Source organism: Apodemus sylvaticus, chromosome 4, assembly GCF_947179515.1.
Source record: "Apodemus sylvaticus chromosome 4, mApoSyl1.1, whole genome shotgun sequence".
Taxonomy (NCBI): Eukaryota; Metazoa; Chordata; class Mammalia; order Rodentia; family Muridae; genus Apodemus; species Apodemus sylvaticus.
The window spans coordinates 86883441-86898574 of record NC_067475.1 but is presented as its reverse complement, the minus strand read 5'-3'; the positions used below and the strand labels follow the sequence as shown (position 1 = coordinate 86898574).

The following is a 15134-nucleotide window of genomic DNA, read 5'->3' as shown; positions in this document are numbered from 1 at the left end:
TAAGAAAAGGAATACAATCCAGCTATGTAAGTTTAGATGGAAACCCAGCATTATACATAAACACATGTAATCATCATACAGTAATTAGGTTTATGCAACATAAGACAATTTGAGCAATCATAAACCTCCCAAGAGGAACTGTTGCAAATACAAGTGTCACTCTGCCTTCTCTTCCTACCTCTCTTCCTGTCATCAGGAAGGTAGTGGTAAAAGATGACTTGCTGCCACAGTCACAGTACACGCCATGACAAACACAGCATCCAGTGATGTCCACAGAGAGATGTTTTCAGTCAAGATACTGGTAGACTCTCAGCTTCCTGGACACAGTAAGTCCCCTTGCCCCTATTGGTTTTCATTTGCTTGTTTGTTTGTTTCTGCTTAGATCCTCATCACATTTTGAAATTACTTGATTAGCATCTAACTTACTATTTTAAGCTGGGCAGTGGTGGCACATGCCTTTAATCCGAGCACTTGGGAAGCAGAGGCAGGTGAATTTCTGAGTTTGAGGTCAGCCTGGTCTACAGAGTGAGTTCCAGGACAGCCAGGGCTACACAGAGAAACCTTCTCTAGAAAAACCAAAAACAAACAAACAAACAAAACCCCAAAACACCTTACTATTTCAGGCATAACATTTGTGAGTCATACATTTGGAAATCAACATCAGTTTTGATTGTTTTTAATCTGTCAGTGGAATAGTAACATGGAAGTCTAGGGTACTATCAGTTATTGCCATAAACGATTGTAAGTTGGACCCATGAGCCATCTCCTAACTGCTCTCCTTGTTTCTACCTTTCCCTCACCAGTCAGTCTACAATTAATTAGGCAGGGATTCAAATTAAAGTCATCAAAATTGGAGTCTGATAAAAGGTTTCCAGAGAGCCAGACCTCACTATTTGTAATGATCAGACTCAAGCCTTTGTTTTCTTCTCTCCTAGATAATGACATGAATTACTTTTATTTCTTCACTTCCTTTCTTTGGTTAGAATTCTCTCTTTTTATATGGTATATATATCATACTTATTTGGTGTCTGCTGCTTTACTAGGAAATATAGATGCAGGTAAGCTAAGATGTTTTTAATCCAGCTTACTAACAATTGCTATTAATTTTTATGACTACATTCTTCTCTTCTTGACTAGTTCCCAACAAATAGTCACTACAAGCAAATATGTGTTGAATAAATGTAAATATATCTAAGTGCCTTGATCATATAATAATATATAAACGCATGTTTTATGGAATATGCAAATATATGTACTATATATTTCATATACATATATACATATATATAATATATTACATGTACATAACTTCTAGATAAAATAATATTTTTAATTATTAGTCTACAGACTTAGTGTATATAGTACCTGCTATGTGAGCATGAGAACATGGTGTTGGATCCTTGGCTCCTACGGTATGGTATGGTGGAACCTGCCCATTATCCAGCACTGTATTAGAGATATGGACAAGCAGTGTAGCCAGTCCATGAGATCCATGTTCAGTGTTTTAAAAAAAGTAGTGGAAAGTGATTAAATATCATACCCAATGCCCACTCCTGAGTGTGTACACACAAGCTCACACAGCTGCACAAACACAAACACCACCCACAGAATAACAAAAACTTGGGCTTTATGGTTCCTTGATTGATTTTTAATCAAATTGTTTATTTAAATATAATATTCATTTTCTTTGCTTCTTTGGTTTCTTATCCTTTAAAAATCTATATTTTATGTAATAAATGAGATAGCTCAGTTGCTAAAAGGCATTTTACTAGCCCTGTGCTCATTCTCCAGAACCCACAAACTTAAGTTGTGTTTTGACATACACATTCACACAAAGGTATGCATGCCTGTACATCTTCTTCTCTCTCTCTCTCTCTCTCTCTCTCTCTCTCTCTCTCTCTCTCTCTCTCTCTCTCTCTCTCTCATATATATATATATATATGAGAGAGATGTATATATATATATATAATATATATATTATTACATGTCTAAAACATATACTATATTATATATACATATACATATACATATATATATATATATATATATATATATATATATATATATATATATTCCATTCATTCCCTTCAATAACTCACAATGAGATATGCACAAAACCTTCTTTTTGGAGGGAGAGAGAAACCCAAAAGTAGCAGATCATCATCTTCTGGGAGGCTATGTACCCCAGAGTTTCATCTATGTGAGGTCCTGGGGAGATTCAGGAAGCACACACAATGGAAAATTTCCACACTTTCCCTAATTAAACTCTTGACAGCACTATTGTTTACATTTTGGCCTTTACTTACTTTGCTTATTTTCTCACACAATACTGTTTGTGGGAGGGGAGGGAGAAGGCAGTGGGATGGAACCCGGGACTTCCACGTGTGCGTGGCATGTTCCTTACCACTGAGCTTCATCTCCAGCCAAAGCAAACACTTAAGAATCTTTAAACACATACAAGTTTGAATTGCTGAACCGGTGTGGTGTCATTTAAATGGTAAATAAATGGTGTTTCTTTGTCACTAGCCTTAAAAAAAACAGTAAGTTGTAGCACATGAGTATTAAAAGGAAATAGAAATGACACTTAAATGTCACTTAGTACACTTTTTCTAAAATAATAAATCATAGGATGACACTCATATGTCTTTTGAAGACGAAACTATGCCCAGAGAAATGTATCATCAAGTGACCTTGTCACTGTGTGAACACCAGATTGTAATTCCACAGATTGAGATGGGAAAGCCTTCTATTCACACAAGTTATGGGCTCACACTCTCATGCATGCAGGCAACATTGGGGAAACATCAAATAAGTAGTGCATTTTATCCTCTGAGCCTGGGATACATATTATTTAGAATGATTTCCACCAACATGATTATTTGTTTTGAATGTCGGCACTAGTGAAGATTTTGTATTTTATCGATGCATGACTCTATCCAATCAATAAGTACTTACTTGAAAAAAAAAGAATAACTCAACCACTGAAAAATAGAACAGGAAAAGAAAAAATTGCCAACTGCATAGCCACCGAGAAAGTCTAGATCAGTGTCAAATAATGAAAGAAGCCCTGTCCAAACAGCAGGCAGCTATTCTAAGTTCTCTGCTTCAAAGTAGTTGCTGATACACATAGCCTGTGTTGAGGTTTGGTCTTCTGCTATGTATTGTAATGCTAAATTACATTAAGCATAAGGTTGAGTTGTCCTCGGGGATGAGAGAATCCTCACTACACCTAAGTATATGACCTTGCTCTTTATTTTAATGCTATTGGTTGGATGCTGAGAGCCTGTGGCTGGGCAGAAGAGAGTTAGATGGGGTTTAGGTAACTAGACTTCGGAGTCCAAGGCAGGAAGTCAAGGGGGAGAGAAGAAGATGTTGTAAGACAAGATAGACCCTGAGCACATGGCCAGGAGAAACAGCAAGGGTTTGGGGAACCCTGCTGGGGAGGCAGCCAGATCAGCAGGTAGAAATGTGGATTAGGAGTTATCCCCTCCTTCCACCCCAAAATTGTTCATGCCAAATAAAATAACCATAGTATGAGTTTCATTTATTTGCTAGCCTTTTGGGGACAAGCTTAAATTGGTTGTAGCTCGCCATAAAAGGGCACTGTTTAGTATCCCTGTTCAGAATGTATTGACCAGAAGATTTTCCAATTTCAGAGTTTTTAGACTGAAACATTTGCATGTATTTTTTGAAGTCTTAAGGCTATGACCCAAGACTAAAAAATTTCATTTATGATTCATATATATGTAGACCTTAAACACAAAACCTGAGGGTAGTTTTGTTTTTAACTGTTTTTTTTATTAGATATTCCCTTTCTTTACATTTAAATGTTATCCCTTTCCTCGTTTCTCTGAGGGTAGTTTTGTTTTAAACTGTTTTTTTTATTAGATATTTTCTTTCTTTACATTTAAATGTTATCCCTTTCCTTGTTTCTCTGAGGGTAGTTTTGTTTTTAACTGTTTTTTTATTAGATATTTTCTTTCTTTACATTTAAATGTTATCCCCTTTCCTCGTTTCTCTGAGGGTAGTTTTATGCATGTTGTTTTTATTCTCCCAGGAAGTGAAAGTGTGTAATTTTCTACTTGTGGCACTTGGACTTTTGGGGCCTCACATTTTCAAGATAGGATGCTCAACCAGGCCCCAGAGTTGGGGAGGCGGCGAAGCAGGGAGGCTTACCCAGAGGAACTCTGGCAGCACTGGCATCAGGGTTGATCCAGAAAGAGAGCCAGGAGAGGACCACGATCAGCAGGGTTGGTGCATACACACCCATCATGTAGAACCCAACCTGTCTCCTCAGGGTGAAGATGACCTCCACACAAGTGTAGTAACCTGTCAAAGCCAGATAAATGACAGTTCTGAGCATCATACCTACATAGAACCATCACTCAGAAGGACCTTCAAGGGACAGCATACTTCTACCCCTGACAATTTCACAAAGTAAACACTGCAAAGGGTTTTTCTTTAGTTGGCGACACTTTATAAAGAGGGTGGAATCTGCTTTCCTGACTGAACAACTTCACATGTTACTAAAGAACAGAGGTTGCATGTTGTTTAGTATCATGTATAGCACATGAGAGTTTGTATGAGAGTCTGCAACCCTTGACCTTTCCTTTCTTGGAAGCACTAGCATGGAAGATGAACTTATAAGATCCTACCCCGAATAAAAGCAGCGGTATAATTTTAAGAGGAAACACACTTGGTCTGTATCTGTCAGCCTGACTTTTTAGCCTCGTGTGAACCATATCTGGTGGGTGGGGGATACCACAGTCTCTGAGAGGTCACAGTCAGAGCTAACCCTTAAGACTTTAGGTAAGCATTAGACAGTGGGGATAGCAAGGATTGAGGTTTTCAGTGACCATACAAGGGCTGTGAAGTGGGAAGACAGGACTTTCCTCTCCTTGATCTCCCCCCACCCCCTGCCACCCCACCCCCACCTGCCACTCCCACTCCAAGGTTCTGAAACTTTTACAAATTTTTGTTCTCTCGAGCTGAGACAAGTACAGGAACTGCTCTAGAATATCATTCTAGAACTTCCAAAATATCAGCCAAAATTTACTCCTAATTGGCAGTATTGGCAGTCTGATGAAGGGTTTTGCTGTCCTGGGGGGAGGGGCAAAAAAAAAGAAAAAAAGACAAGTGACAGAAATATCCTGACACATCTCCATTTGAAAAGAAAACATACTTCCAAGTTGGAGATTGTTTTCCAAATATTTTGGTCCTTTTGGTCAGCAGTTTACGTATAATGTTTATTGTTTAAAAGGTTTAATTATTTTGAACTAGTTGATCCACATAGGCCAGTCTGACCTAAACTTGTAATCCTTCTATCTCAACATTCTGGAATAACAGGCATGCATCGCCACTCCAAAAGAAAATAGTTAATTTAGGTAAAAATGGCAATTACCATTTAATAAAAGTAAGATTATGTTTAAATACCAAAGGTTAAAAAGGTTCTTGCTGTCTTCAGTTGGCCCTGTGCATAATTATTTTAAAATATTAAAACCAACATATAAACCATACATAAGTGGACTAATTATGGATTGAAGAATAATGTTATGATCCACTGCCTTATAGTTAAACAACAAAATTTCCATACAATAGTCTTAAATTTTGACACAAAAGGGGATTCACAGGCATCTTAAGTTACATGAGAAAGCTATTCTGCTCATATTATGAATTATACCCAATGCTGCCTCACAGAGATTTGAGAGGTGATAACATGACCACGGAACAGAAGCAGTGAGTGGGTAAGAATGGGAGCAGATGCAGACAATGATGTCAGAAACAAAACGCGCAGCTCTCTAGTTTTAACTTCATTAGAAACAAAGCAGTATGGTATATATTGCTCACAGGCCTTGTAAAATGAGAGGAAAGTTAATAAAGTCCCCCTTGTCTGTCCTGGCACCCACTTAAACTTCCTCCCCTGATAATAAAACCATATGCTCTTAGCCAATGACCATGTGCAATATTTCAAAAGCATAAATTTTCATAATAACAGAAACTATTTTGTACTTACAGGTGATAGATTTAAAAAGGTTCATAGTGCTTCCTAAGTATGGGGCTCAGAGTAGCTTGTTTTGTAATAATATCACTTTATGCAGTAACAATATCACCTTGTAATAATGTCATTTATTCACTCTCCTACTATATATGAAATGAAGAACAAAAGATATGTACCTATAAGCAATTTTACATATATGTATATCTACATATATCTAAATATATACATGAAGCTTCTGCAGTCACTATATATTATATATAATATATAGTATTCATAGTATGTTAGTGTATGTACTATATATACTAATAGTCACTATAAATTAGCATAATTTAAACTAAAAATGCACATTCCATCTCATTATATTTAGAGATAGCCTGACTAAATGCCATGTTATATATATTTTAAAGCAGGGTTCCACCATGTACTTCACAAAGGTCCTCACTAGGGGACTTCACAAGCTGTCGATGCATCTAGTCGTAAAATGTATGTTGGATGTTACAGTGATTTGCTTCATAAACTTTTATTAGAAACATTTCTTGATCTTTTTGATCTTTCTCTAGTCTGTTATATTTATGAGAGGCAGGTGGGCAGCTAATTGATATAAATGTGCATTGGGAAATTTCAATTTACTTTCCATTTCCTGTGTCATTTTCTTTCATTATTCACTTAGGCATCCAATTTAAGTATTTTCGTTTGTGTTCCCATATTCTTCAGCCTCACTGTTAGTCATGGAACAGCATAATTTCAGTAAAGTTAATGCCAATCCAGAATTCTTTTACAATTTAGTTTTGCCAGTACTGTGTGTAAACATATATGTATATGTCTACATAATTTTATACAAGTCTGCATGTTTATTCTCACATATACTATGAAATACTTGATTTTACAAAGTTTCACAAATATCTAAGTACTGCATGTTTTACTTCCCAGTGTCATAAATATTAAAAAGAATATGAAACATAGTAAACATCCAAAGCCACAACCTCGTTGTCGCTGCTGTCTGAAACTACTAGAATTATAAGGTCTTATTTATGATTAATGAAAAAATACCTCAAAGCCATTCACAGGACTCTAGAGTTGTTATCTAAATTATTTCTTTGCAGCACATGTTCCAATTCCCTTCTAAGTAATAAGAAACTTTTACTTTACACCATTTAAATTCAATAACTACTTACTATTGTATTTATGATGCATCTTATAATTTACTATAAAGTTTCCCCATAAAAATATATAACCTCATCAATTTATTTGATAGTGAACCACAGATGCTTGATTTAAATTTACCATAAAATTTCCTAATCTTGCATGTATTTATATTAGGACAGTGAATAAGAAACTCTACACTTACTCAATTTAATGCATTTTCCCTTGATGATGACATCATAGTAGACTTTTACATAATATAAATACTTCCAAAACTATAAACTTAGCTCCTATCTACTTCTGGATAACTTTGCCATGACTTGTTTTCCAGGGCAGAATTGTAGGCAGCTTCCAAGTTAAACTAATAATTACTAATAGTAACATAATCAAATTTCTGTATTATTTAAATTGTTAAGTGAAATGCCTTAACACTACTGAATGCCCTCATGGACATAAGCTGACAGCACAGACACCAAGGCTGAATGCTGTGCTTTATGAGAGCCGGGGAGAGACTTCTGAAGTTCTTCATAAATGCATTGTAGTTTAATGACTGAGGTTACTTTGCTTGCCTTTCATATGCCATGACCTAAACAAATGACACTCTACAAGGAATACTCACAGATGCCCAATATTCTCTCACTCCTATTGCTTCTCATGTATCTCAAAGTTCAGTGCTTTTAAAATTAACAAGATTGTCTAATTCTCATCAGAATAAAAGAGCTCACAAGACAACAGATGAATACAGATAGATTATATTGGGCTATATTAAATGCTTAGTTCCAAAGATAATCTTGTCAAAGCTAGGCAACATCTAAGAAAACTATTACTTGAAAAAGTTTGTGTTACTGTAATGAAATATTGACAGCCTCCTACCAACAGAATTACATAGAGAAAAACTCATCTATTTCACAATTATAAGATAAAACATCTTAAATGAATATGCTTTGTAAAAGGGTTTAACACATGGTTATGAGAATATATTTCTTACATTTATCTTATTTTAAACCCTTTTGTTTGATTCTTTCCTTAGTCTATAACTGAAACCTGGGTGGTTAGTTTTATTTTCTAAGACCATCACTTACCAGTGCCTTTATAATATTTTGTACAGTTGCCATATTCGATATCCTCCTTTTTAATATCAAATTGAGGTAAAGCAATTTTTTCCAACTGAACAGGATCTCCTGACTGCCAGATGAATCTCAAATCATCAGTTGTATAACCAACTACAATAAGTAAATAAACAAGTTAAAGTTAAATATGCATATCAATGCTTTCTCATTATTTTCATAATCCTTATTAAACACAGAGAAGGTAAGAAACTATGACATTATGTTATGGATTACATATTAAATATGGAATACAAATTTAAAATTCACAGTGGCCAAATCTTTGGCCATGCACAAAATATCAGCACAAGAATAGCATGTCATAAAGAAAGAATAAGTTAAATAATCATCAAAATTAGATACAATTTGCCATAATGTATAGAAAATATCTTCTGCATCCCTATCAGTAAAAACAGTAACAATGAGATTGAAGCTCTTTGCATATTTCCATTTATAATCACGTACTATGTACCTAAAAAAAGGTGTGATTTTAAATAAATCATTTCCAGGTTCCTGGAAGGAATTGCATCATGACAGTCTAACTGCAACAACACTGCAGTCCAAGTAATCATAATTATAGCATCATTAAAGTAACAATGACTTTATTCCCTGAAATTAGGATATGTAACATCAACTGAGAACTACACCCAAGAATGACCTAACAAAAGATCACAAAGATCATTGATTTCTAAAATCCAATACAGTTTTTAAATGAGTGCAGTGAGTGAATATGGACTTATTTAAATATGTATTAAGCATATTCTGATATATAAGTATATATTATATATGTATATATGCTATTAAAATATTACATAGACTTAAACATAATCTTATTGTTAGAAAGCAAAAAACATCATTAAAAGTTAGCATTCATTTTAGAGCAAAAAACATGAAAACCACTAAATAACATATAATCTAACAAATACACATAGAATATTTTACAACATCATTATACCTCATTAAACTAGTTTAATCTTTAAATATCTACACTAAAGATTTTTATAACATCAGTCTTCAGTTATCAAGGTTTATGGCTTATTATTTTCTAAAGATAATCATGATAGAAAATTGATGAATATGATTTATAGAAATTTCAGGTTGTAGCATTTACTACAACTTTTATAAACTGAAAAACAAAATCAGGGGGACATAAAATGTACATTTGTAAAAAATCATTTTTCTATTCTTCCATAGAAAATGCACACATGATTAGGCTTACATATATATCAATGTTTTCCATTTTTTACTATGTGACTTTTATTACAGAACAATTATTTTTAGAGGATTATAATTTTCTATATATTTCTCACATTGCCAATCCAAGTAAGTCTAGCCTTCAGAATAAGGATTATACAGACCAACATCAACTCGCTACAAAGTCAACTACAAGAGAAAGCTCTGTCCTCTCCAAGATTATCCTACCCAGTATGATTATGGATTATGGATTATGAAAGCATTATGGTTTTCACAATTATATAATGCAATAATAGAATATATTTTCTAGATATAAGCATTTTATTCCCCAAATCATTTATAGCCTCATTTACATACAGCTCTCAAGTTGCATTTTGCAGCGTTGTGTGTCCATGGGAAACAGCGTCAAGTCCAAAGGACATGAAAGAGTAATAGACAACCTGAAGGCAAGAGCAGAAAAATTGGAATCACTGAGCATCTGTTTCGGAGATCCACTGACTTGAAAAACAAAACACAAATACACAAGAACTAAATAGAGCAGGGTACCTCATACTCACGAGGACGTCTCCATCCCGGAAAATAAACAACAGGATATTCTCTTGGGTTACATCATGAAAATTGGCACTTTTTTCATTTGCAAAGAATAAGTCAGGCTTCCACAAGCACTTATACATGGTGGGATCAACTGTCAGTGCATCTGAGCCTCTGAAGTCACTAGGGAGCTTGAGCCTGGGGTCGTTCCATTTCTGTCTCAAGAAAATGTTAACTCTATAGTCCTGTGGGAGGGGAAAGCATATTCCATTGATATTTTTAATTGCTTAAAAGTAAAATAAATGCAGGCATGACATGTGATTTTACAGACCTTTTTAGCAATATACGTATGTTTACTGTTAGAGTAGAAAACAAAAAATTCCACATGGCTGAGTGATAGCAACATCTAAATAAGAATACTTCTAAAGATGCCAATCACACTTCCTGCTCCCAAAGAAGGATGGAATTAATAGATAGAAAACAGAGGGAAAACATTTGTATATGCCTTTTGTCAAATATAAAAGCAATCAATGAGTTGACAATCATAAGTTTGCATACAAACACACACACACACACACAGACACACACACACACACACACACACATACCTCAACGTACTCCATTGTGCCTTAATACCTACTAGTAATTGGTTTCAAGATTCCATGTGAATGTCAGAATCTCTATATAACATGGCTTAGAATTTGTATTTTGCCTATGCAATTCTATATACATTTAAACCATTAGTGATTGTACCTAATACTATGTAAAATGATGTGTAAAAACTTGTTACAAAGTATTGTTTATGGAAGAATAAAAAGAAACAGAAATCTGTTCACGTCCAGATCTAAACATGTTCAGTGTAATATGCATTCTTTATTCAAAAATCTATTTGCACATGAATGAACACATATATAGAAGTCAGATTCAGAGGACTGATATATATTCTTGTGATGTTTAGAGAAAATTTATTCATAACCATTCAAGCACATGAGTTAGCACAAAGCCTGGGGCATATAGTAAAATGAGTTTTGGACTGTATGAAACAGACCAAAATGGATGCAAAATTTAAAAGATGGTATGTTATACTTTATTTTAGTCAGTTCTTCATTCAGAAACAGTTGTATAAAATTATGATAACATTTTCTGCTAAAAATATATGAACTCCCCTCTCCCCAAAAAACGTGTGATTGACAGAAATATTTTACCTTTACCAATGAATATGTATTTCTGGCCAGATATGGTGATGTAATCCCAGAAGTTGGGAGACAGAGGGAAATTGAGGTGGTTTACATAATAAGTTCTAGGCTAACCAGTGCTAAAGAATGAAACCCTATTTCAAAGAAGACAGTGGGGGACAGAAGTCGGGGAGACAAGCTCTGACACAAACTGAGTCACCAGTGCACACTAAAATGCAGTTTTGATGGCTTTCATTTTGTCCACTACACACAAACTACATACAAATGTATTCAAGGCACACATTATATTGGGTTTCAGGACCTTTAAAGTCAATAATCCAAATTTCATATAAGCCTTCAAAGCCTTTTGGAAAATGAATAAAATAAAAAACTTAAACTCTAAATCCAAGTAAGTAGATACAAAGAAGTAGGTCACTTTTTATTAAAAACTAAAACCAATACCTCTCTACAAGTTATAAATATATATGTTATACAGATGTATAAATATTTTAAAGCAGCTGTAAACAGGGATTCCAGAGGGGAAAATAAAAGCAGGAAACATACTCTTCTTATCATTTTCTCTTTGTACTTAGATTCTGTTCAGTATTCAGCGAAGGAAAGACACTGAATAACTTGCACTTTCCTAGGCAGAGCGTGAAAAGCACCACGTAGCTTACTCACCTCCACCAGCAAACGGCACTGGATATAGGAAACACAGCAACACCCTGACAAACAGCTGTGTCAACTGTGCATAAATGACCACTGTATATTCTACAAGCCTACTGAAATCTCCCAGTGCTCCCTATCAATATGAATTAACATATCATGTAAAAGGAAATACGAGTATTAAATACAAATTACAGAAGTTGAATATTATATACAAATTATAGAAGTTCCAAGTCAAGTCAGTTAAGGATTATCTGAGCACATCTGCATGTGCCTGAACACCTCACTTTGCAGTAGCAGCACTGAGAAGGCACTTTCTTAATCAAATGAACTTGGATCCAGGTGAAGTAAAGGATTCTTCTCATTCAGAATAAAAAAACTCTCAGTACTAGCTATGTCAAAGTGCTGCATTAGCACACAGGTACACCTGGAATGTGAGCACATGTGCACACACATACATACACACAAGCACATTCATGCACACTCACATACACACATGTACACACACATACATACATACATACATACATACATACATACATACATACATACATACATAATTCTAATAGAGGTAAAGTGATTCTTTACTAAAACAACCAACTCCAAGCTTCCAGGAGACACAATGTCTGACAAACCTTTGTATCTACTCCACAGTCATCTCTCTATGCAAAGAACACCATCAAAAGGACAAAACGTCAACCAACAGACTGGGAAAGGATCTTCACCAACCCTAAATCTGGCAGAGGGCTAATATCTAATATATACAAAGAACTCAAGAAAGTAGAACCCAGAGAACCAAATAACCCCATTAAAAAGTGGGGTACGGAGCTAAACAAAGACTTTTCACATGAAGAACTTCGGAGAGCTGAGAAACACCTTAAGAACTGTTCAACATCATTAATCATTAGGGAAATGCAAATCAAAACAACCCTGAGATTTCACCTCACACCAGTCAGAATGGCTAAGGTCAAAAAATCAGGAGACAGCAGGTGTTGGCGAGGATATGGAGAAAGAGGAACACTCCTCTACTGCTGGTGGGATTGCAAGATGGTGCTACCACTTTGGAAATCAGTCTGGCGGTTCCTCAGAAAACTGGGCATGTCACTTCCTGAGCACCCTGCTCTACCACTCCTGGACATATACCCAGAGGATTCTTCAGCATGCAATAAGGACACATGCTCCACTATGTTCATAGCAGCCCTATTTGTAGTAGCCAGAAGCTGAAAAGAACCTAGATGTCCTTCAACGGAGGAATGGATACAAAAAAATGTGGTATATCTACACAATGGAGTACTATTCAGCCATTAGAAACAATGAATTCATGAAATTCTTAGACAAATGGATGGAGCTGGAGAACATCATACTAAGTGAGGTAACCCAGTCTCAAAAGATCAATCATGGTATGCACTCACTGATAAGTGGATATTAGCCTAGAAACTTTGAATACCCAAGACATAATCCACATATTAAATGATGTCCAAGAAGAATGGAGGAGTGACCCCTGGTTCTGGAAAGACTCAGTGCAAGAGTATAGGGGAATTCCAGAACAGGGAAGTAGGAAGGGGTGGATGGAAGAACAGGGGGAGGGAAGAGGGCTTATGGGACGTGCGGGGAGTGGGGACCCAGAAAAGGGGAAATCATTTGAAATGTAAATAAAAAATATATCAATAAAAAAATAAAAAATAAAATAAAATAAATAAAAAAGTTTCATAGTCAAAGATGATTTTAATCTCCTAGCATAGTGTGCTATGCTTTGCCACTATCACATAATTATATATTTAAACTAGTAAAGTTAAATATTTATTCACTGTATTCTTATAGACAGCTCATCCTTAACAAGGGTCAATATAAGAAATGCTACAATTCCATGTTCAGTCAATGATGCTACTATGAAGCCACCCCAGATGGAGTCTTCTCTCCATTATTTAGTGATTTCTTTGCCTATTAATAAAGTACAGTCACATCATTTTGCAGTTATTTTTTGTGTAGAAAGCATATTTAGTGAGGGCATAATACAAAATACATCTAATAATCAGAGATTTTAAAGGCTTCCTTTTACTGGAAGATCATGCTTAAGTGTCTCATTTTGTTTTGCTTTTGTCTGGAAGTTAGGGAACTTAGAGTTAACTGGGATCCACCCACACTCACAGCTTGACTCCTTTCCTTGGTACAGTCACCATGGTGTGACATATTCAATCTGACTTCAATTATTTTCCACTATAGTACTAGAAGTAGATATGAATGAAAAATATTTAAGATGACAAATAGAGAATACCATGTACTTAAAGAGAGTTCACCATTATCTTCTGGGCATGGCTCCCAGAAATTCCCTATCACATTTCCAGATTAAGGATGATGTATTTTACTTTAATATTAGATTGTTCTATCTTAGTAGGCTAGTATATATACATACATAGATATAAATATTAAAAACTCATTAGCATTCTTTACACTAAACCAATTACCTTGTGGAATATGTCTGCCAATTTGCTTACCGTTAATTAATTTTATGGATACTATATCAATATTTCATAATAACATTCAAGATAATATCTTGAAGAGATTAAAGCAATGCTAACCTTTAATTAATTTCAGATTACTTTGCATAATTATGAATAAGCTGTTCTAATATTTTGGGTTGAAGTTCAGAAATTTATTAAACATTCTATTAAAATTTCTACACACAGACTGGCACTACTGGAAACACTTTATCCAATATCCAAAACTGCAGGGATAACTTATGTAAAATTAACCTTTTAAGGAATAATTGCAACAGTTTTAAAGTGTTTCTCCAAGTTATTTCTTTAATTCTTTTCAAATGTCTAATCAATGATTCTACTCAATTCAAGATACATTCATGATGCTTATTAGCATACTAAGTTTAAGGCATTTTTTTATCAGTAGACACTGGGAGAAGACAGAGAAAATTTCTACAAAGCATCAGGAACCTTGCAAAAACGCAAGCCATCTGTAGGGAAAATGAGCAATCGTGCAATGCTGTCTCTACACAAACGACTTTTCAAAAATTACACTAATCCGGAAGGAGAAAGTAAGAGATGACACCCAGACGCTGATAGAATCTGTAGAACAAACTAGACACAGTTAGAGAGCAGCTAGCATAGGAGATGAACAGCACAGATAAAAATGGTTTCAGTTTTAAAGATAGGCAGGAAGCTTTGAACCTGAGGAGAGCAACAGCAACGTGCTTAAGGCACTTTGACCTTCAGTGGGGAAGTAGATGGAGTGCAGATGGAGGTGGGGGGAAGAACAGCTCAAAGCCCCGAAGAGCCTCAGAAAAGTCCAACAGGACTCTCAGAACTA

The 15134-nt window shown here is 35.2% G+C and overlaps 1 protein-coding gene and 1 long non-coding RNA gene across 8 annotated transcripts in view; one reads left to right on the top strand and one right to left on the bottom strand.

Moving 5' to 3' along the window:
• Positions 1 to 15134, bottom strand: part of Glrb (glycine receptor beta) — a 74298-nt gene that overhangs the window by 7696 nt on the left and 51468 nt on the right. For 4 of the 6 annotated variants that reach the window (XM_052180311.1, XM_052180312.1, XM_052180313.1 and 1 more), the window contains exons 4-7: positions 9988 to 10217; positions 9799 to 9881; positions 8224 to 8364; positions 4177 to 4329 (exon numbers count right to left, since the gene is read on the bottom strand). The exons of 1 other annotated variant lie outside the window; for it this stretch is intronic. In XM_052180311.1, the coding sequence (XP_052036271.1) occupies positions 4177 to 4329; positions 8224 to 8364; positions 9799 to 9881; positions 9988 to 10217 (607 nt within the window). The remainder of the gene's footprint in view (positions 1 to 4176; positions 4330 to 8223; positions 8365 to 9798; positions 9882 to 9987; positions 10218 to 15134) is intronic. One more of the 6 variants, XM_052180315.1, reaches the window with a different exon arrangement.
• The window catches only part of LOC127683238 (uncharacterized), a 701246-nt gene that overhangs the window by 651472 nt on the left and 34640 nt on the right, over positions 1 to 15134 (top strand). The gene's annotated exons all lie outside the window — the stretch shown is intronic.